Source organism: Xenopus tropicalis, chromosome 1 (assembly GCF_000004195.4).
Source record: "Xenopus tropicalis strain Nigerian chromosome 1, UCB_Xtro_10.0, whole genome shotgun sequence".
NCBI lineage: Eukaryota > Metazoa > Chordata > Amphibia > Anura > Pipidae > Xenopus > Xenopus tropicalis.
The window spans coordinates 172,651,580-172,676,225 of NC_030677.2; the positions used below are offsets into that span (position 1 = coordinate 172,651,580).

The 24,646-nt window shown below is 37.6% G+C and overlaps 1 protein-coding gene across 3 annotated transcripts in view; it reads right to left on the reverse strand.

Annotated features, from left to right (window-relative positions):
• The window catches only part of ythdc2 (YTH domain containing 2), a 79,434-nt gene that overhangs the window by 11,948 nt on the left and 42,840 nt on the right, over positions 1 to 24,646 (reverse strand). For all 3 annotated transcript variants that reach the window (XM_031893156.1, XM_002936413.5, XM_004910467.4), the window contains exons 7-23: positions 24,090 to 24,192; positions 23,146 to 23,302; positions 22,735 to 22,842; positions 21,744 to 21,892; positions 20,058 to 20,193; positions 18,627 to 18,753; positions 18,436 to 18,501; positions 17,158 to 17,336; positions 15,780 to 15,876; positions 11,720 to 11,807; positions 9,749 to 9,829; positions 7,203 to 7,285; positions 6,028 to 6,133; positions 5,213 to 5,332; positions 3,720 to 3,992; positions 871 to 997; positions 521 to 726 (exon numbers count right to left, since the gene is read on the reverse strand). In XM_031893156.1, the coding sequence (XP_031749016.1) occupies positions 521 to 726; positions 871 to 997; positions 3,720 to 3,992; positions 5,213 to 5,332; positions 6,028 to 6,133; positions 7,203 to 7,285; positions 9,749 to 9,829; positions 11,720 to 11,807; positions 15,780 to 15,876; positions 17,158 to 17,336; positions 18,436 to 18,501; positions 18,627 to 18,753; positions 20,058 to 20,193; positions 21,744 to 21,892; positions 22,735 to 22,842; positions 23,146 to 23,302; positions 24,090 to 24,192 (2,206 nt within the window). The remainder of the gene's footprint in view (positions 1 to 520; positions 727 to 870; positions 998 to 3,719; positions 3,993 to 5,212; positions 5,333 to 6,027; positions 6,134 to 7,202; positions 7,286 to 9,748; positions 9,830 to 11,719; positions 11,808 to 15,779; positions 15,877 to 17,157; positions 17,337 to 18,435; positions 18,502 to 18,626; positions 18,754 to 20,057; positions 20,194 to 21,743; positions 21,893 to 22,734; positions 22,843 to 23,145; positions 23,303 to 24,089; positions 24,193 to 24,646) is intronic.

Below are 24,646 nucleotides of genomic sequence, written 5' to 3' on the forward strand. Positions count from 1 at the left end.
TTCTACAATTCCCTGTAAAGTTTCATTCCACCAGGCTTACTAGAACCATTTGTGAGAGGTTATGGTTATATAAAATGTTCCTATTCTAGACAGATAATCTATAGAGAAGAAAAGTACACTGAAACACATAGGAGGGGAATGGAGGGCATTCATAAAAGTGTCAATAAGTACACAGTTTTTAATACATTTAATGTGTAAAATCATATAACTCATTCTGCTATTAAGGTTCAATAAAGTGACACAGCTAACTATAAATATTGCAGAATTCATTGATCAAAAACTTCACAAAAACACTTCAGTGTAAAAAAAAAGACAAATAATATGTTTTATATGTAACATAATATTCTGTAATGCTCAATAAAAGAATTGTTAAAAAAAAAAAAGGGACAAATAAGCAATGCTTGCTCACATTTACCATTTGCACTGTCACATGACAGTTACGGACATCTATCCACTTGTATTATGTTCGGATACATGACAGCCAATAAGGCTGCAGAGTGGCAGAAATGTAATTGTTTACCTTTTTGTACTGTGGCTCACTTAATGCAGAGCTAGGGTGGAACCTCACACGCTTTTCCTTTACACCACTTAGTACCATATTTTCTCTGTCCACATGTATTAAGTTTGGATACATGCCAGACAACAGGGCAGCCTTCACCACAGCCCAATTTTCAGAGTTTATATTAACGTCCCGTATATCTCCTCCTCCACGAGCCCTTACAAAACCTAGAATAATACAAATAATTATCAATAAAATATTCTGACTCAACCAGAAGTCTATAACTGTATCACCTAAGCAGGCGTCACGAAAAGTAATTCTATAGCATCTATAGGATGTGACACATGCATCTCCTTTTGCCTTGAATCTACCTGAAGCTCTAAGCTGACCCAGGAGCTGTGTCCTCAGTCCGATGATAATTTCCATTGTGGCCTGAGAAAGAAAATTCTTCTCACAAAATGCCCTTTCCCATCCATCACTTTTTGCTTTCTGCCATGCCTGTGTGGTTTGAAATAAATTAATAATGCATACATTTCAGGTTGAAATTTTTATTTTAAAAATATTACACTCTGACTTCAAGCATGCAAGTGATCCTGACACCTAAAATAAATGTGCACAATTGGGCACCTTTAAAGGAGAAGGAAAGGCAAATAAAGAGTTAATCTCAAGCTGCAGGCATACCTTCAGTTCTCTCAATAGTGCCCTTAAGTCTTCCCATATTTCTCCCATTCAGATTATCAGAAGCCAAACAGGAAGAAAAAACGCTGAGCTGTGTAAAGAAAATTCCCATAATGCCTCACTCCTGCACCGAGACCCAGACCGGTGTACATGCTCAGTTTCTAAGACTATGAGGAAGCTTCCTGCTGATTGGCTCAGATCCACACTCCTAAGGGGAGGGGGAGTGAGTTCTTAGCATTCTTCTGGAAGGGGGAGCAGGAGAGGGGAGAGAGGAGAGAGCTGCATGTCTCTGGCACAGGAAAACAGACACAACAAATCTTTTGACAGAGAACTGCAGTGTTTCTGTGAGTGCTTATGGCTATATATATATAGAAAATAATCATCTGTGGCCAGCACACCCTTCAATGTTTCATCAAAAAAATTTTTATTGCAGATATATTGTTAAAACCAACGTTTCGGTCCTTGTTAGGACCTTTCTCAAGGATAAATTTTTTATCCTTGAGAAAGGTCCTAACAAGGACCGAAACGTTGGTTTTAACAATATATCTGCAATAAAAAAAATTTTGATGAAACATTGAAGGGTGTGCTGGCCACAGATGATTATTTTCTATGCATACATAATTTTAGCTAAGCACCCCGCAGAATATTGAGCCTTGGAGTGCGGACACCATATATATATATATATACAGTAGAGGAAATAATTATTTGACCCCTCACTGATTTTGTAAGTTTGTCCAATGACAAAGAAATGAAAAGTCTCAGAACAGTATCATTTCAATGGTAGGTTTATTTTAACAGTGGCAGATAGCACATCAAAAGGAAAATCGAAAAAAAAACTTTAAATAAAAGATAGCAACTGATTTGCATTTCATTGAGTGAAATAAGTTTTTGAACCCCTACCAACCATTAAGAGTTCTGGCTCCCACAGAGTGGTTAGACACTTATACTCAATTAGTCAACCTCATTAAGGACACCTGTCTTAACTAGTCACCTGTATAAAAGACACCTGTCCACAGAATCAATCAAGCAGACTCCAAACTCTCCAACATGGGAAAGACCAAAGAGCTGTCCAAGGATGTCAGAGACAAAATTGTAGACCTGCACAAGGCTGGAATGGGCTACAAAACCATTAGCAAGAAGCTGGGAGAGAAGGTGACAACTGTTGGTGCGATTGTTCGAAAATGGAAGGAGCACAAAATGACCATCAATCGACCTCGCTCTGGGGCTCCACGCAAGATCTCACCTCGCGGGGTGTCAATGATTCTGAGAAAGGTGAAAAAGCACGGGAGGAGTTAGTTAATGACCTCAAATTAGCAGGGACCACAGTCACCAAGAAAACCATTGGAAACACATTACACCGCAATGGATTAAAATCCTGCAGGGCTCGCAAGGTCCCCCTGCTCAAGAAGGCACATGTGCAGGCCCGTCTGAAGTTTGCCAATGAACACCTGAATGATTCTGTGAGTGACTGGGAGAAGGTGCTGTGGTCTGATGAGACCAAAATAGAGCTCTTTGCCATTAACTCAACTCGCTGTGTTTGGAGGAAGAAAAATGCTGCCTATGACCCCCAAAACACCGTCCCCACCGTCAAGCATGGGGGTGGAAACATTTTGCTTTGGGGGTGTTTTTCTGCTAAGGGCACAGGACAACTTATTCGCATTAACGGGAAAATGGACGGAGCCATGTATCGTGAAATCCTGAACGACAACCTCCTTCCCTCTGCCAGGAAACTGAAAATGGGTCGTGGATGGGTGTTCCAGCACGACAATGACCCAAAACATACAGCAAAGGCAACAAAGGAGTGGCTCAAGAAGAAGCACATTAAGGTCATGGAGTGGCCTAGTCAGTCTCCGGACCTTAATCCAATAGAAAACCTATGGAGGGAGCTCAAGCTCAGAGTTGCACAGAGACAGCCTCGAAACCTTAGGGATTTAGAGATGATCTGCAAAGAGGAGTGGACCAACATTCCTCCTAAAATGTGCTCAAACTTGGTCATCAATTACAAGAAACGTTTGACCTCTGTGCTTGCAAACAAGGGCTTTTCCACTAAGTATTAAGTCTTTTTTTGTTAGAGGGTTCAAAAACTTATTTCACTCAATGAAATGCAAATCAGTTGCTATCTTTTATTTAAAGTTTTTTTTTCGATTTTCCTTTTGATGTGCTATCTGCCACTGTTAAAATAAACCTACCATTGAAATGATACTGTTCTGAGACTTTTCATTTCTTTGTCATTGGACAAACTTACAAAATCAGTGAGGGGTCAAATAATTATTTCCTCCACTGTAAAAAGTGGGCAAACAAGACAGCTGCATGGAATGATGCACTTAAGGGCATTACTGCAAGCCAAGCATTCCAATCAAACAATGGCTACACAGTGCAAACAACAAAATGAAACACTTCCACAGAGTGAAATGGAAGCCTTTGCATAGCCTTGTGTGTTTTCTTAATGTTGATATCTGCCCCCCCCCCCCCCCCAAAAAATAAACAAATATACATCTAAAGGGTAAAAAAAGATACTAGAGTAATTGTATGCAGTACCTACCTGGAAAGCTCTAAGTAGAGCCATATGATCACTAAATGTTCCTGCTGTAAATCTCTTTCTGCACAGCATGGCAGCACGTTTCTGAGAGGCTTGGCTAGGTAAGACAAAAGGATCCCGGTAGGCCAAAGTACAGGCTATGGTCAAAATTGGATCTAGGCACTTTAAAATTACTGCACAAAGCACCATTTTCCCAAGGTGGGGCTCTACTGGCAGGTCTGCCAAATGATGACCAATTTCTGTCAGATCTTCCCAATTATCCATGGCATCTATAGTCTAAAGACAGAAGTAGCTGAGAAAATGTACATAAAATAGGCAATTACCTGGATAATTACATGCAGTTCTTCCACACAAACATAAAATATGTCAACAATAAATGTTTGAATCAAAGTTCATATTAACAGTAAACCTACACTGGCATGAAACATTTTGCAATAAAGACAAGTGTCCAGTATCACTCAACAGAAAACAATGGACACAAAACATCATGTTTTTAACCCACGGTGCAGCTTTTTTTTCCACAGAATTCTTGCTGCAGTTGCCAAGGGGAGTTGCACCTGACTCATTTGCAGCCAATGCCTTAAAACTAAGGCAATTAAGCTTGTATTTCATGTGAACTGAACTCAATTTCTCTGAAAGGTTTCTAAAGCTGGCCATACATTTTAAGATCCACTCCTTTGATGAGGTTTCAAGTTTCAAGTTTTATTGTCATATACAAATAACAATGAAGCATCATTACTGTAATGAAATTTTTTTGACCCGTGTTCCTCCCAACTTTACATAGACAAACAAAAAAAAAAAAAAAAAATACAAATATTAAATATAATAAAAGTGTGCAATAAAGGTACAAGTATTTACAATAATAAAATGCAATGCAATATTTGAAATTGTGCAGTGAGGATTTAAAGTGGCTTTGCTTAAAGTGACACTTAAAGTGAGGTTGCGGGCATACAGGCTATCAGGACATCAGAAGCAGTCGTGGCCCTTGATCAACGGGAAAATCATACTTGCCCAATCAACAGCTGTATGATTTTGCCCAGATATCATACTGGTAGGCCCGTCGGAGGGCCGCCTACAGGCAGATATGCTGCCAAACTGATAAGAAGGGGCTAAATCGGCAGCTTAAATCTGCCTGTGTTTGGCCACCTTTAGTCCAGTTGCCATAATTTTTGGTGCCAGTTCGAAGGTGGCAGCTCCATTTGGAATAGGATGTAGGAGAAGCTCTGAGTGCAATTAAATGTAAGCCTTGCAAAGGACCCCTTGTGTGTATATTTTGTAAATTAGCACAGTACTACAATATAATAAAACATTATTACTTTTTGAACAGCTGATTTTTAACTAGTTGCCTAGGCTTATTAAAGACACACACTCATTAATTTCAGCCTTGTGACTACTTCCTTCCTGGCAACAGCCCTGATTTAAATTTGGTCCTGCATACATGTTCCTCACATAACATCTTCCTTGTCATGTGTAGGAACCAGATTTACTGTACCTACCTTCAGCATCTGTACAGCATTACGGACTATTAGAGCTGGTGGCGGCTCTGGAGCTTTCATTAGAAAATCTGCAACAGGACAGTTAATTGGCACTAGCAATTTGGTGTGTAGGCAGAGCTCCTAGGGAACAAAATGTAATTAAGAAAAACAAATTGTATGAGTAGGTAGAATTTCTAAAATGACAATCATTGTGCTATAACTTTCAAGTTGTCATAATCAGATGTTTTGGCAAGCACTGTAGCAGCTTGGAACAGATTAAAGGAACAGTTCAGTGTAAAAATGAAACTGGGTAAAATTGATAGACTACACAAAATAAAAAATATTTGTAATATAGTTAGTTGGGCAAAAATATAATCTGTAAAGGCTGGAGTGGGCAGATGTCTAACATAATATCCAGAACACTACTTCCTTCTTTACAGCTCTCTAACCTCTTAGTCAGTGACTTTAGGGGGGCCATATGGGACATAACTGTTCAGTTAGTTTGTGAGAACGCAGGTCAGATTCAAATGCAAACTATCTGAACAGTTATGTCCCGTATGGCTCCCCCTCAAGTCACTGATTGGTTACCGACTGAAAGCAGGAAGTAGTTAATAAAGCTGAAGCACGTGTTTCTTTACATACATATCCTTTTTTCTTTTACACACAAGAACAGACAAACAATAGGCTGATACTGATATTCATAAAGGGACAGGGACATTCTGGAAAAACATGGATGCAAATGCCACATATAGCTTTTCCCTTATAGATATTAAAGTCAATGATGAAGAACTGGAGGCACACTTTATAAATATTAAAGTCAAAACTGAAATACTTACATGCAGAGGTATCCTCAGTAGTTCAGGAGTCTGAAATTCCAACATATTTTGAAAACGAAGCTTGCTAAATAAACGGAAACAGATTCCAGGCCTACAGCGACCAGCCCTACAAGGCACAACAAAACGTCATCTTCAGGGGACATTGGAGGTTTGTATTAAGCGATAAAACAACAAACATTTCCAGTGTTTAGAAACCTTCAATATGTCACAATATGTCACATGTGTATGTTACCGGCCACTTTCACTGTACACATACCCTCAATGCACTACATTTGTCCTATATGTATAATTTGTTTCAAAACAGGTAACCAGTAAATGCTACCTGGTAATTGGCTGCTATAGGCAATTAGAACGGTTAACCTTTTATTACATTGCTGCAATAGAGTGTAAAGTAATGGTGGAATAGTCTCCATGAAGCTCTCTTACATGCCAGCATCTGGTCTTTAGGCCCCCAGGTAGCCCTGCTCTAAATCGACAGTAAATATTGGCAGTTAGAACATGATGGATACTACTACAGGTATCGGACCCCTTATCCGGAAACCCATCATCCAGAAAGTTCCAAATTACGGAAAGACCATCTCCCATAGACTCCATTTTAATCAAATTATTCACATTTTTAAAAATGATTTCCTTTTTCTCTGTAATAATAAAACAGTACCTTGTACTTGATCCCAACTAAGATATAATTAATCCTTATTGGAGCCAAAACAATCTTATTGGGTTTAATTACTGTTTAAATAATTTTATTAGCAGACTTAAGGTAGGAGATCTGTATTACGGAAAGATCCCTTATCCGGAAAACATCAGGTCCCAAGCATTCTGGATAATGGGTCCCATACCTGTACAAGATGCAAATGATTTGGGAACCACAAAAACAAGATCCACAGGAAATGGTCCCTCTTTGTAAGGTTATTATAAAGACGTCACAATATCTAGTCCATTCTTGTTGCAACCTACAGTGTTAATGGCTGTGTTCATACCACTACACACACACAGACTAGACTGCAGAGATGCACAGACATCTTAAGGCAAATTCTTCTTAACAAGACCTTGGTGCTAAAAAAAGACCAAATCCACCATCACTTTACCTATCAACACACTTCAATGTTACCAAATAATATTTTAATTGGTTTCTGTTCATACTGTACAGTAATAGAAACATGTGTTTGTCATACCTTCCTTTCCTTTGAATTGCACTGGCTTTGGAAATCCACACCATTTTAAGCATGGTTACGTTGTTCAGAGCATCAAAGGATTTCTAAAACAGCAGATAAACATTATCAATGACTTCATTTGCCATTACAATGTTAGAGAATGACGTACTATAAATGGCATCTTTACAACATTATGGCAAGGAAACTATGACATAAATGGCCATGAAATGGAGTTTGCACCATGTATCTTGAAAGCAGGCAAATAAACCTTATTTTGTTGGCCACAAAAAAGTGATTTGATAAATAACAGGAGTACACACATTATACCATTATTTTCATATTCTATTTTAAACTAAACAATTACAAACAACCAGTGGCAATCCTGGGGCTGTCACCACCTGAGGCAGGAGCGGCCCTGCAAACAACAACACTGTTATATCATCAGTGCTGGTGAACTTAAGACACAATGGGGCCGATTCACTAAAGGCCAAAAAAACGAGTGTTATTTATAGCATTATTACTTCTTATATTTGGAGAATTAACGACACAAAAAAGACACTTATCTGAATTAAGAAGCGATTTTATTGTCATTATTTATCTGGCGATTACATATTTTTAAGCTATATTTTAAACCATGCAATATATTTATGCGTTATTTCGTAGCATGCGATATTAGTGCAAGCTATTACGCATGTAACCGTTACTTCCTGAAAACTACCGTTCAGAAAATTACCATTTCCCTGAAAACTGGAGGATGCATCACTCTAGGGCAAACACATACTTGATTCTCTTCTTCAGATTCCAGAAAAACTCCGACTGCAAACTCCATGTTGTCAGCACAGACAATCACCAGCTGCAATGTTGTTAAGCAGCGCCTACTCCTGGGAGGCGTTAAGTTTCAAAGTAATTATCGCCACATTTTATGCTTTTAACCATTAAAATATGTCTGTGAATTATGCATTAGTATTATTTCTATTAGATAATTACCGCAATGTGATGCAAATAACGCTTCGCGATAATTGGGGTTATTGCACATGCGACATGAGTAGTAAGGCATGCAAAATTACTTTGACCCCAATGTTCTGAATACATTGCTTATCCTCAAAAAGATTTGGATTTATAGAGATATCCAGAAAGCTCCAAAATATAAGAAGGCTATCTCCCAGAAAGTCCATTTTAAAGGACAAGGTAACCCAAAATATAATTTTTTGCCCAATAAAAAAAACATAATTCTAAGCAACTTTGCAATATACACTCATTACAAATTTGCAATGGTTTTTGACTTATTTGTATATATAATTGCTATTAGAAGTAGTGTTTGCCAGTCCATTTCTATTCTCTCCCCTGGTGATCTAGCATTTGAAACAATGTAACACAATGCAGCAGACTGACAGACCTGTCTTGCTGGAGGAGACTGGCCTTTGCAACACTGTTCAAAAAGTAACAATGAGTAGTTCAGCAAATGCTGCTTTCAATAGAAATTAGGGTGAAGTCACACAAAGCATATATCTGCTTCTCTCAGCCTACGTTTTAAAGGCAGGTTGAGAAAAGTGGATGTGCTTCCCTACACTCCTCTGTGTGTCTGCAAGTCTGCTTTAGCCTTTTCAGGCCAACCTCCTATCTGCTCTGAATGTTCCCAGCTAGAATTCCTGTAAGGTAATGGCACATGGGTAGCTTTGTGGTGTTTTGTTTCCACAGAGGTTTATGCAAGGGAGGATGTCAAATCACTACAAATCACTCCATTAGGTATGGGATCCGTTACCCAGAAACCTCTTATCCAGAAAGCTCCAAATTACACGAAGGCCATCTCCCATATGCTCCATTTTAATCAAATAATTAACTTTTTCTCTGTAATAAAAAAACAGTACCTTGTACTTGGTCCCTACTAAGCTATAATGAATGCTTATTGGAGACAAAACAATCCCATTGGGTTTAACATTGAAATTATTTTTTAGTAGACTTAAAATACAGAGATCCAAATGACAACAAGATTCCTTATCTGGAAAACCACTGGTCCCAAGCATTCTGGGTAGCAGATCCCATACCAAGTATGGATCTAAATAAAAAAAATAATATGGGTTTCATGTTTAATTTATAAAGGACTTTCATTAAACAGCTTTTCATGTCTGGGTGACAGGTCCCCTTTTAATGTAAATGGGAATTGCCTTGTCCTATGTAAAATGAGCTGCATTTTTGAGCAATACACATCTGTCACTAGAAAGGACAAGGCGAAATTGCAGCTTTTCACATTCACTTTGGATGAAGGGGGGGGTTTTAGCAGTATTTTGTTTCCTTCCCTTGGAGTGATACATTGCTGAGGCAACAAAAGCACAACAAATCTCCCTGTTTGCCATTATCCATAACAAAAAAACCTTGCCTTTTTGGTTTATGGGATTATGTTTGTATACTGTGAATAACACAGTACTTTGTTTCAAGAAAGCTTTTGCTCCAGTTATGTTCTCAGAACACCTTTTCACTGCACTAAAGTAGAAAAGTCATTAGTGCTATTTATTACTAAAGCTTTAGTTCTGGAATTTATTACTGAACAAAAAAAGAGACAAACTTACCTCTTTAACTTTACCAGAGTCAATCACAAAAACAACATCATTAACTGTGATGCTGGTTTCGGCAATATTAGTAGAAAGTATCTGAAAGACAGAAAAACCTTCATGTGAACACAAACTAAAGTGCTACACTGTTGTATAGAACACATAGCCCTTTGCAACTCTAATTTGCACCTACCCCCATGCTATAGGTTTTCAGAGTGATTAGCTGCAGCAGATATCAGGGGCACTGTGCCATCATATTTAGTCTATGTAATCAGACAGATGCTGCGTGTTTTAAAAATTACTGGCAGAGCCATGTAGTTTAGAGGTAAGGCTTCTAAAGCTGGCCATACATGCACCGATGATATTATATTGACTCGCCGATCGGGCGGGTTAAAAAATTTTGATCGGGCGCCATTGAAGGCACCTGAGCAAAATCTGCCTTCAGGGCTGAATCGACAGAAGGAGGTAGAAATCCTATTGTTTCTACCTCCATATCTGATGATTCAGCCCTGAATGTCAATGGAGGGTTGGAACGATCTTTCGCGAGACCGATGGTTGCACGAAAGATCGAAAATCACCGCGTGTGTGGCCATCTTAAGGCTTAGCATTCTTAAAAGAGAAGGAAAGGCTAATAAAGAGTTAATCTCAAGCTGCAGGCATACCTTCAGTTGTCTCAATAGTGCCCTTAAGTCTCCCCATATTTCAGATGATCAGAAGCCAAACAGGAAGAAAAAACGCTGAGCTGTGTAAAGAAAGTTCCCACTCCTGCACCAAAAGCAAGACCAGTGTACATGCTCAGTTAGTAAGACTATGGGGCACATTTACAAAAGCACGAACCCTCGAGCGTTCATGCGAACGCTCCGAGCGTATTTTCGCCAATTTTTTCGGGCGTCCGCACGACTTTTTCGTACGGCGCACAACTTTTTTGTACACCGCACGACTTTTTCGTACACCGCACGACTTTTTCGGACGTTTGCACAAAAAAATCGGAAAGGTATTACAGCTGTTTACAATTGTTCGGTACGAAATTTTCGTGACTTTCGGATTGCCAATACGATATTATCGGAACTAATACGATTTTTCCGTAAGCATTTTCATGATATTTGCGATCTTCCGAAATTTTCGTTTCCAATACGATTTTTTCCCATTCGTGATTCGGATTCATGGATTAGTAAATGTGCCCCTATGTGTCAGCTTACTGCTGATTGGCTCAGATCCACATTCCTAAGGGGAGGGGGGATTGAGTTCTTAGCATTTTTGAAGGAGGGTGGAGCAGCAGAGAGGAGAGAGCAGAAAGCTGCGTGTCTCTGGCACAGGAATTACAGACACAAGAAATCTTTCGACAGAGAAGTCAGTGCAGCGTTTCTGTGAGTGCTTATGGCTGTATTTACATAGAACTTTCTGATATAGCTTACTCAGTTTAAACTTTCTTTCTCCTTTAATAGTGAAATAATACTGAGTTAAGTTAATACTGAGTTAAGAATAGTAAAGCAGAATGTATTTATTTAAATTTACTTTAAACTATTCTGTTGCTCATGCTGTAACATAGTCATTGTTTATACATGTTAAACGTTCATAAGCTTTTATATACAGTCAACATTCAACTCCAGTGTGAATTCAATGGAATTTACAATGCATTTTGGCCTTACAATCTGATGCATGGTTATTTCTGTGCAATGTATTAACAACTCCCTTTTCTACAGCTGTGGGTTTTTGACCTATGCAAGTCAGCAATATCCCTATTAAAATGATTTGATATTGCATGCTTAGGGAGTATTGGACTTTTATAATCAGTTATGTTGTCACGTATATTAAATAATATGTTTATGTTATTTTTATTTTCAGTACGATAATATATTGATTTTTATGTATATAGAGGGTAATTACATAATAATGTTGGCATATTTACACAAAATGTTCAAAAAAAAATTTTCTTGCAAATGCTTGTCTTATTATGTGGTGCATAATGGGTTATAGCGAAGTACTTACAATTTTTCTGATGCCAGCTGGTGGAAGCTTTAGCACTTTCTTCTGGTCTGATGTCTGCATGTTTGAATGCAACATAAATACGTGGTACCTAGTAGAAGACAAAAAAGAAACTCTATTATAGGTCACAGAGAAGGCATGGTAGCCTGCCCCCATAAAACAACGACACCTATATTTAGCCTTTTAAAGGTTATTATTTTTATGTGTGTATATTTTGCAGGGCACCAGTTATCCTATGAAAACAATCTATGACATGGGCATTTTCCAATTCCCATTGTAAATGATATACTTGTAAAAACAAGTTCTGACATCGGAACACAGCATTAATAACTTTAAGAGACAAAAACAGAATGTGTACGTAGAAGCATATATAGCACTGACAGAAGAGCAAATTAATAAGCTGTAAGTAGAGCCAAGAGCAGTACAAGCCTACTGTCAGCATGCTTATTACTATCGGGATCTGAGAACTTGAAAAAATAGGATGATTAAAAAACAAGTCCTCTGGGGTGGAGAGGGCTGCAGAATGGGTGCTGAAACTTGTAGGAAATACAAGGAAATGGGTACTGCAATGTCTATTACAGCACCAAAATTCTCTGTGACAGCTTGCAATCTTATAAAATACATTAAAGGGGATGTTTCACCCTAAGAAATCATTCCAAATATGTTTCTATTGTGTTGAACTTTATTTACACTATATACATTATATAAATCTTGATTCCTTCGGTTTTGAAATTCACAATCACAACAAGCAGGCAGAAGTGAAAGTAATTGCCTGCCTCACTACTATGCATGAGGCATAGAGGCAGGACAGGCAATATATGATTGACAGATCATATTTTTAAATACTTTATAACAGGTATGAATGTTTTAATATATATCAAAAAAAATAATTTGTTTGTTTTTAATTTGAAAATGACTTTTATTATACAGCTTTTTATGACTGGGTGACAGTTCCCCTTTAAGTGGTACACTATTCTAGGGCTGGGCGATATACCGTTTAATACTGAATACCGGTGTTTTTTTTTTAACAAACTATATTCATTTTTCAGATACCGCAATACCGGGGTGTCATGGTACTCACCCGTGCGGCCCGGTCTCACGCGCAGCCCGTTGTCCGCGGGACGTTGCGCACGCGCGTCCAGGTGTGTGTGCGTCAAAGCACACGTACATGTCAAAGCGTGCACGTCCGTGACGCGCTGACAGCGCTGGTTCTGCACATGCGTGGGGGGTATTTAAAGCTATCAAACGCCTCCTCCTGTGCTATGTTGTCTGCGGCCTTGCCTGGGAAACTAAGCCTGCCTGATTTACCTTACGACTTTCTGTTGCCGATCCTTCGCTTGCCTGACTCTGATTTTCAATACTGCAGTAATTATTCTCTAATTTATTAGGAAATGGGGTTAACACCTAATCATGCATGGAAAAAAAAATACCGTCAAATACAGTGACACCGATATAATTTTGAAAAATACCGTGATATAAATTTTTGGTCATATTGCCCAGCTCTACACTATCCTCTGTGTAATACATTTCATTATTTGTACTAAAGGGATTAAACCTCGCACAATAGTATATTCTCAGGGTGCACAAGTGTGTAAAATTTGTATCCCTTGAAAGTAGTAAAGACACACCTAAAGTTTAGGCACACCTGCCCAAAATCTATAAAAACAACTTTTATTTATCCAAACTAAAATCTAATTGTTTAAAATTAAGAAAAGAAAGGAAAAAGTTAGAAGGTATTAAAACCACGATTATCCCTATACCTATTGACAGCGTATCACCAGCTATATTCTAGCTGACTGAACCTGGATCTTATTACTATGTTGCAAGTTACTTTAGGAGTATGTATCCTTTCCTCCGTAACTAATTGAGAAGGCAAGGGTATGGCAGTCCAGAAATCATAAAGACATCATAGTGTCAAAATTGTAACACCTTAAGGTATCAAATGCTTATATAGAGAATATTTCTCTTAACCCTTCATTCAAAAGAGGCTTGATGGGCAATTGCAGTGAGTGTATTCACTCTGACGTACGGATATATATTCAAAAGTTATGTAAAGTCATCGACTAGGTAAGTATATAATATGAAATCAGTGATTTAATTTTTATTTTTTATATTTTATTTATTTATATTGCTGACGTGATCCTCTGCTGGGTAAGTATAAGGTTTATTTTCAATGATTTAGATTTTAATCATCAGGACAATCGCAACCTCAAGTTATAACAATATATATTTTGCCCGAAACTGGATAAAATAATCACAAGGGGTAAGTATGTTAGTACTGTTGCCAAATAAATAGTTAATCGGCGAGTTATAACGCAAAACAAAGCACCCCCACCTAATGGGTCATCCACGTCTTAGTATGGCCCTAATCTTACAATTATCTCAGGGTACCGTTGAATTTTGGTCGCAGTGACCCATTAGGTGGGGGTGCTTTATTTTGCGTTATAACTCGCCGATTAACTTCGCTGTCCTGAAATAACCAGCCACACCTAACGATCAGTGAATGCTAGGGTGGGTCTGCATGCTGAAAAAGGTATTAACGTAATTAATGATTAAGATCTTTCGGAGAGAAAACGTTTTGATTTGTGTAGATCAAGCTAAATTTGTAACCCGCATCAAGGGCCGAATACGGAAAGCTAATACAACAGGGTATGTGGATAGGTTTCCCTGTAATCTACCCCAGTGAGTGTTGATACACTCGCATTCCTATTGGATGTCTTTTTAATTGTATCTTGAGTCCTCTGAAGGGAGTGAAATTAATCCCGATCTCATGCTTATTTTTGATTAAATAATTTTCCCATGTTAAATCAAGGAGTGTTGGGTTAGTCTGCTTTCTAGAATAATAATCACAGTTTAAAGATTTGTTGTAGTGTTTTCAGAGGTACCAGTGAAAACATAAGGCAGGTGTTTATCCTTTAGAATGTAAGATACACATTAAGTTCTGTTATCAAGTATACTTTTTACAGTAGGTCCATATTGAAATTGAACGAACAAAAAATAAATAAGGAATAAAACTCTGGAAACATTGGACTGTTTGTAATATTTATTTGGCAACAGTACTAACATACTTATCCTTGTGATTATTTTATCCAGTTTCGGGCGAAATATATATTGTTATAACTTGAGGTTGCGATTGTCCTGATGATTAAAATCTAAATAATTGAAAATAAACCTTATACTTACCCAGCAGAGGATCATGTCAGCAATATAAATAAATAAAATATAAAAAATAAAAATTAAATCACTGATTTCATATTATATACTTACCTAGTCGATGACTTTACATAACTTTTGAATATATATACGTACGTCAGAGTGAATACACTCACTGCAATTGCCCATCAAGCCTCTTTTGAATGAAGGGTTAAGAGAAATATTCTCTATATAAGCATTTGATACTTTAAGGTGTTACAATTTTGACACTATGATGTCTTTATGATTTCTGGACTGCCATACCTTGCCTTCTCAATTAGTTATGGAGGAAAGGATACATACTCCTAAAGTAACTTGCAACATAGTAATAAGATCCAGGTTCAGTCAGCTACAATATAGCTGGTGATACGCTGTCAATAGGTATAGGGATAATCGTGGTTTTAATACCTTCTAACTTTTTCCTTTCTTTTCTTAATTTTAAACAATTAGATTTTAGTTTGGATAAATAAAAGTTGTTTTTATAGATTTTGGCCAGGTGTGCCTAAACTTTAGGTGTGTTTTTACTACTTTCAAGGGATACATTTAATTATTTGGTCATTACTAGACAGTAGCCTAGTGTATGATACCGAGAAACAAGCTAATAAACAATGCATAAACTGAATAAGCAGATGTAAGCTTTACTGGGCAGGAACCTCCTCACTACTGTATATTTTAGCACATAGTACTCAATCTCTGTATATTTATACTTATTTATCTTTATGTTTGTTACTTATTTCTTTACTATTATTTTGCTTTTTCCATCTTGGATACTTTCTAATCTGTAAAATTATTCAGCGCTGCTTTATAAATAAAGTTATACATACATAGATATACATCAGCATGCCATAATCTAAGTCTAATATCCTATTACCTTTGAGCATTATCAGCAAATCTTTTGTCATCGAGCAAGATTCGATCTCTCAGCCCTACTATTTCATCATAGCCAGGAAGAAAGATTAGTATAGCCCCTAAGAAAACACAGAAGGAACAACAATCTGAGACTATAAACAAAAAGTATATCCTGACTCATGATTTATTCTTCTGCATGCAGCTTTCTGGAACATATTTCTAAAATGCCTTGGTGCTAGATTGCATCATTAAGACCACATAAAGCAAGACAGATTTTTACTTTCCCTCTTTTTTTTAATTTTATTATGAAGTCTGCAGAGTGCTGTTCTGTGTGTATAAAGCACAGCCCTCCCTTACATTCCTGCCAGAGTCTGCCAAAGATTTTCTTTCACTCACAGTGCTCAGCTGGTCTGGCAATTTAATTTAAATAGTACTCCAGTCTACTGGATCTTTTAACTGCCCAGTATTGCACTGGGCAAGCTTTAACATTCACAGGGATACTAAGAAGATAGATAGATCTGTGTTGACTTAGTGTAGACTTCAGCAAAACTTTGTCTTTCTTTAGTGGTCTCTAATAGATTTTATTGCCATGTAGACTATGCACAATGCCACTGTTAAAAGAAAGCATGACACATAGAAAATAAATGTTTCATGTTCAGTGAAGTAAAGGGCATGCTTCCCACACAGGGTCAGCGTGTATCTGAAATTTGTATATGAGATTACAATGTCAGCTTTCACAGGTGTAGATATTTTCAAGCAACTATACTGAACAGTCCCTAGAGCAGTTGTCCCAAAACTTTGGGGCTGGCTTCGTATGGGGAATCCAAAGCAATGGATAAGGGGGAGTTAAGCCAGAAAATGGATTCCTTTAGGTAAAACCAAATAATCCAAAAGAGTTAAGCGATAAGGCCCAAGATGAAAAAGTCTCATGACCTCAGCCCTAGAATGTCTAAGGGTAATTTATGGCAAGAAGATCTGCTGCAGCCAATTCCACTGATGCAAAAAAGGCCAGTGACTGCCAAAAAATGCTTATTTCTTCTTTTCAATAGCATCTGTCCCTGCACACTCTGTGCAGATATTGGCCATAAACACTCATGCATTCTTGGGTCAACTCCATGAATGTGCGCAGTGGCACATCTGTACCTGTATCAGTTTAGTAGTCAAAATACAAAAGTATGTCATTTTGTGACTCTAATCCATTTAGACATTGTCCATCAGTTGCAGTTTTTGCTGAAACTCAATTCTGATCAAAATGACTGGTCGACATAACAAAAAAGTTATCAGTGTTCCTGAAGTCTATGTGCATAATCAATCTGCTTAAAAGCATTTTTACATTTTTCTTTCTAAAAAAACAAAATTCAGCATCAGATTCATTGAGACTAAGTAAAACAATAAATTACCTGTATCGGTTATTTGACAGATGTTAAAAAGAACGTGCATAATAAGATCAAGATCTACTTTTTCATCATCAAAACTGTGATGGTAAGCTTTTAAGAGTTCTCTGTCCTCAATGCTCAAATCATTGCCATCAGATTGAACCAGGGTATTCTCATCCAGATCCTCAGTCTCCAAAGAAGCACTAAAGTAATAAGAGCAAATAAGGATCTAGGCTGACAAAGATTTGTTATTGGCAACTCATATTAAACACATTTTCCATTTCTTTAAATGTTGACTCATTTATATACAATGGTTATCAGTGATGTACTTTGATATCAGTTGCAGAACTTACTTTCAACTTCTTTCTCAGTCTAATGGTGAGAAATACACTAAGAGACTATAATGTCAGGCAGATGGAAAGGTGTACATTGCCCCCAGATCTCCACTATCTATACTAAACTATATCCTAAACATACTCTACAGAGCTCTTCAAATATGTCTGTAAGGAGTTTCAAGCCAAGAAAAATAGTTACCAATGCCTACTCTGTTTCCATGTCTCTTATGATAAATTAAATAAACAAGCAATGTTTCACATAAAAAATTCAGGCTGGGGCAGCACAGTGGCTCAGTGCTGTCTTGCAGCGCTGTGTGGGTTTTCTCCAGGCACTCCGGTTTTATCCCACATGCCAAAAACATACAGGCAGGTTAATTGGCTTCCGATTTAATTGAGCCGACTGTGTTTAAATGTAATAGGGACCTTAGTCTCAGAGAAAACATTTGTTTAGAATCCCATATGGGTCCTAAGTGCAATCCTTTTAAAAATACATGGAAAATAGCAATAAGTTGATGACAAAGAGTTATTGTATTGACAAAGAGTTACTTATGACACGTCTTTATGTTATGATGTAGGGGACCCTAGGGAAGAACATTATCATGTTATTTCTAGCAACCCTTCCCAACTCAAACTTAGAATATTAGGGGACAATGAAAAACTGCCCCATTAGTGATTATAAATAAATTATAGGACTTTTTTCAAGTCTTAAAAGGAAGCCACTGCTAAGGTAGGCTATGTTCACCAGACAAAATAGGCAGGGAATGAATGCTCTGCATGCCCAGTAAGCTTTTACACTAAAGCAGGTTAGACCATAAAAGTGCCATGTGTTGTCTTTTTGGCTATATGTAGTCTTTTTTTCCCCATGAAACTATATAGCAGCCATACATTGGGCCAGTATAAACCTAACAAAAAGGAGTTAAAAAAAAACAAACAAAAAGTGTTTTTATAAATTTAACAGTGACTTTACCTGTACGACTCCAACAGGTCCACAACCTCAGTCTGGCCAAAGTGTTTAGCCCAATCCAAAGCCATCCTTTAAAAGACAAAAAATACAGATAAATGCAAGAATATAAAGAACAGATCTCTGCCCCCAAAGCATTTCAGTCTTCAGAACAACCACCAGAATAAAAAACATATTAGCTTGGAACAATACATTACCATCCATTTGATGCTTTGCTCTGGATATTGGCCCCCATGCTAATTAGCTGCTCTACATGACTTAAAAACCCTTGTCCGGCTGCTACCATTAATGGGGTAGCACTAGTTTCACTGTGTCTGTAGTCAACTGAAAAATATTAAATCAAATAAATGAAAGTTACACAAATAAGTGGGGGTGTTTAAAATGAACTGAAGGCACAAACAGCTATTGCAAACATTTTTTTTTTACCTACAATTCCAGTGAATTTGCAGCCAAAAAAAGGTGTTACTCTCAATCAGTTGTGACCCACACTGTCAGAATGCTGTCGGTTCCAGTGCACTGCATCAAAATTACATCTGGCTTTCAGGCGGCAGTAGCCACAGTGTTCCCCTGCGTCAGTATGCAGAATTGTACTCAACACCAAACAGGAGGCATTATGGGTGCACCAGTGCCAAGCGCAACTATATGGAACTGCAAGAAGCACCTTTGGATGCAAGTACTTTTAATAAATTGCACCAATCTGTGCAAAAATGCACTTTTTGTATGACTGCAGAGTATGAGTAATTAAAAAAAAGTCCTACCCAATTCAAATTTACAGATGGAGCTCTAAGCACTGATCTTCTGAATCAGATCCATTGTAAATAATGGAGGAAGTTTTTTGCTGTGTAGTCTAACAATTTGCCTGCTGAGAATGATATCTTGCAGTAGCCAGGAGTAACTGTTACAACTCGGTATATGGCAGGTGGTAAGGACCTGGTCCTGGCCTTGAGCCAGCAAGCACTGTATTTTGCATCTTGCACTGGAATGTTAATTCTGCATAAGAAGAAGAGTGCTGCAAGGCCCCAGAGGAGAGAGCTTACTTAATGACATTTTGTGCCCTTTAGTACTGTAGTACCTGGATCCTTAATGTAATGTCCTGAAAATGACTCCTAAAATAGCAATATAAATATGTTGTTTATGACTTGACTTGATGTAATTGATTGACAAACTTTTTTGTTTTGTAAAAAAAAAAACCGGAATGGAATATGTCACATACTATACACACTATATGAAGAATAATAAAAATGATAATAAATTAACCCTATATTAACCCTATATACCCTTTAATCACTTATGAGGCAGCATTTAATAGAGATGGAACACTAAAGAGGTGTTTTCCACTGTTTGGCTTCTTTGCTAAAGAGGTTTGAAAACCACGGTAAATGGTTTTCATATTTATATTGTTATTATCACTGAAAACGTCTAGATAGCTGTAACCCAGGAAATACAAACAATGCACATGAAAGTCTATATTGTTCTTACTAAGCTGGCTTAAAAGTAAAATGCAACTTTGGTTACCACCAAGGAATCCGTATAAGCACTATAAAAATGTTTTACCTAGTTCAATTAGAGGGTGTACATTTGGCGTGATATAAAGACTGAAAACACTCTAGATACAGGCAAAAACTTACCACTGACATTTTCTGTTGATATCAAATGGAAGAGCTGAGCAAAAGCGTCCTTATCTCGATAGAGCCAAATATCAGAGAGACAAGCATCAATTTCCTTTATCAACCACGGCTCAAGACAGTTGGCATCTTTTTCAGTCTTTGATGAACAAGTAATATCAATTAACACACATTACACTGTAATTTTTAGAAAAAGTCTAAGCTGATAGCTACCTGCATACATTAGAACAGTGCTGTCCAACTTCTGCGGTGCCGAGGGCCGGAATTTCTCTAGCATACATGGTGGAGGGCCGCTAATGGAAACCAGTTTTGGCCACTCCCCTTTTTTGAACCACACCCACTTCAAACCACACCCATTTTATCACAATGGTGGTAGTGCAGCAAAAACCCAAATGCTTGGTCCTCACTGCAGGGATATCAACAGTTATTCATATATGAAAGAATTATATTATGTCATATTAAGATATACCCTTAAATCCATATGCCGCCTCCTCCTCCCCTGTGGATAGCACAGCAACCCCCCGCAACATAATTACACACCTTAGGGACCATTTAATGGCTATTTCCAACTACTAACAAACTCCCAGAACAAACCCCTGCCAGGTTCACCTCTCACAGGCAGCATAGGGCAAGCAGAGTATGGCATACACAGGCAGCACTCTGCCTCCCTTATGCTGTCTGCATGTGCCATACTCTGTCTGCCCTATACTGCCTGTGTGCCATACTATGCCTACCCTATACTGCCTGTGTGTTCCATACCCTCCCTGCCCTATACTGCCTATGTGCCATACTTTGCCTACCCTATGCTGTCTGTGTGTGCCATATACACAGGCAGCATAGGCCAGGCACTACATACAATGTCTGAGGTGTGAACAGGGAAACAAAGTGGATGATTACAGCCTGAGCCTGATGTGTGAACACTGCAGGGGGTGAACAATGCAGAAACTAAAAGGTGTGAAAAACACAGGGGATTACATGTTTAAACAATACAGGGGGATTACAGGCTGAATATTAGGTGAGAACCATGCAAGGGGCCAGTTAATCCCAGTACTGGTACTATTTAAAGTTTACACAAAGGTAAAACATCAAAGCAGCCAGACAGGTGGGGGGCCACACAGAGGGGGGTCGCGGGCCGCCAGTTGGACAGCACTGCATTAGAAGATGCTTTTGAACATTACAGTAAATATATATTTAAATTAAAGTAAATATTAAAACCCTAAGCCCTGTTAAGAACAGCTTTTTGTTCAAACTAGCTTGTTTTTATGTATATTTTATAAATCAAATCTATATAATTAACATTTACCTGCTGTACATAATTAGCAGAGCCTTTAAGGCTGTGGGTGGAGACTATTTACATTTCAAAATTAACAAAGTTGCCACTATTGTAGTTTCAAATGATAAAAAAGTATTGGGAACATTAAGCCAACTTTTGGATTTAGTCAACCCCTAGGTTAGTGGGCTAGCATCACTATAAACTGAGGGGTAGAATTACATTTAAATGATTTCTGCTAATTGTTCTTTGTAAGATGTCTCTTTTAAGTATGTATAACAACAGGGTACATTGATTGATGAGTGATTACACTCATAATTCAAAATATGATGCAACATAGCTATATTTGACATAACTTGAATTTTCAAACAACAGTATGAGGGAAAAAAAGGTATTGACTGAATATTTTAGCAACTTACCATCTGACCAAAGGCAGTGTCACCCCCATCATCTAATATGTCATATTCTTCTTTAATTGCTGGGACACTCCTCTGCCGTTGAGTTTCTGGCTTCATGTTCTTTTGTTTTGCAGAATACCATTCAGTTAATGTTGTCTTTTGCTTCTCCTCTAAAAGTCAAGAAAATAAATTATTAGGCACCTTTAAATAAGCTTGAAGTATCCAAAAAATATCTATTACATCCACCTAATATTGGAGATCATTTAAAAAAAAAAAGAGAGAGAGAGGGGGCTAGAGGAAATGAATAGGAGGTCTAGAGGTAAGGATAGAGAAGGCTGGAAAAAAGAGGCTAGGGGAAAGGAAGGAAAGAAAAGAAATCTAAAACAGTAATACTGGCAGCAACCTATAATGCTAATTGTAGTTGTTTGAAGGAATTTTGAAATGGGTGAGACCTGGCTATTAACTAATTGAAGCATAAACAACTTGGATTAAGTGAAAAAGTCATGCTAAACTACAAAATGGTTCACCCAAATCCTTAAAAACTGGAGAAATTAGTTATTAATATTACAGGCATCATGTACTCCTTTTTATTTTGTACTATATTCGGTCTTCATAGATATGTGGAAGTTGTCTTCCAGCTCATCATTGCAAAGCAAAAAAAAACAAAAGTATCACCATCTGTAACCATTGAGGTTCAGGGGCAAGTCCTGGGCTCATAGGATATAAAAATTATAGACTGTTCAGTGAGGTACAACTTCTATATATGTGTGTGCATTCCCTAGGATTTAACGTTGTCTTATTATAGTAAAAAAAAAAAAACAAAAAAAACAAAGTGAAGTACCAAATATCATTTGGAACTTTCTCACTAGCTGGTGTTTGGATAAGAAACGCAGTTTGTGCATTTAATATGAAATGAATGGTCCACTTAGTAACAAACAATTTGAAGACCGATGTAATTTGCGGCAGTATAATAGCAAAAAAAAAAATCATCATGTTTTTGTAATTAACTCACCGCACTGTTTTTCTTTGTTATATTTAAGCATTCCCTTATTTCTGTACCCAGTACTCCTCAGTATATCTTCTAAAAACATCTCTTTTACTTCAAAAGGTCTTCCTTGTACTGGAACAATAGAACAAATTATGATTATACAGAACTGCCACAAATGATTTCCAAGTAGCTTCTGTTCCCCAAATCCTGCAAGATCTTCAGGATAAGTTAAGCTGTTGAGCAATGTATCATTCCTATCGCAAAACATTCTGTGGTTTCAAAAAGCTAGCATTTAATGCAACAGATGTTTTAATACAAAGAAATAAATTAGTGTTTCACCTTTAACTTGCAAGGACTTCTATTATACAGCCTTTTAGATGAGAGTTTACTTTTTCACTACTTTATAATAGGTTAATTTGTAGCAAAAATACATACTATATATAACAGGGCAACCTCCAAAATATCTTATGAACAAGTTAACATCCAAGGCTGCACTTGAAAGGATCAGCTTCAAAGTAGGGTGCTCCTGTATTGCGTCTCTAAGTTTGGTCAGCAGGAAGTCACTAAATCGATCACGTTCATGAACTTCATCCTGTGACAGAATCAATGTAAAGTACCACAAATTAAAGAGTGTATTTAAATATCAACCAAATCACAGCTAACTCACAACCCCCTCATTGGTTCAGACTGCCAAGTTAAAAAAAAAAAAAAAAAAAAATTAATACATTACAACTGCTTTTAAACTAGTGAATTCTACCCATTGATTTGTTTCTGTATGTTTATCATATACATTAAGCTGTGTAGGATAACTACAGTTATAAGTGAAATATTTATTCTTTTGTTTATACAGCTTGGGGCCTTGTGTTAATATTTGAGAGAGTGCCTTCTTTTTAATTTCCATCCTTCCCATGTCACCTCCTTCCATGCATTGGTTTGCAATGGAAAGAGGGCAAGTAAGAGAGCCTAATAAGGTTGTTTTTGGCATTCTGCAAACATACATAGTAGAAGATACAATATGAACTATACTCTTCAACTAACTGGTGTATTCCAGGGCAAAAACTCTTACAAGAAATAACTATAACACACTACAGTTACAACAAAGGAAGCATCAGGGCTAGGGGTAAGCAGAAGAGGCTCCTGCCTAGGGCACATCTATGGGGGGCACTAGGCAGGTACCTCTTCTGCCTACCTGTAGGCTGCACTTTCAGCCACGCCAGCACTTCTCACTGCACACTCCACCCCAACATGATATCACTGTATGCACGCACCAGCAACTGGGAGCCATAAAGCAGTGTAGTGAAAACATGCCACCAAAGCATGTTCATATAGGGTACAGATATGAAATAAAACTGAAGTGGAGGGGTTGCCAAAAAACATACCACGATAATGTGAGTTATAGCAGATAGAGTGCTGTCTCCTCCCATCAGGGTGCGAAGTAGAACTCCATTAGTACAAAAGGTAAGTAGAGTCTTGGGTGAAACTCTGTTAAGCATAAAAAAAATCAGAGTTTTTACCAAATTCTCAGCATTTCAAAGTTTGATAAAGCTTGAATAGATCAAGCAAACGCTCCTGGTACCCTTAAAACTGCTGGTGTACACTATATTTTAAATACATAAAAATAAATAGCTAATGGTGCTTATGGTTACAGCAGCAGGTTTCTAAATCCTACAATGCTGCAATAAATCATTATACACATTGTCCATGATGGGCATCCTGATTGTTGGAATATAAAAATAATAATAAAAATCACTATATTCTGACAAACAATAATGCACTTTGGGGCGATTAGATAAGTCAGTATTTGCCTTATAAGGCTTTGTCAAAGAGCCGTAAATTGCTTTTAAGCTACCTATAAGGGCTCTGGCACACGGGGAGATTAGTCGCCTGCGACAAAACTCCGTTTGCGGGCGACTAATCTCCCCCGATTGCCATCCCA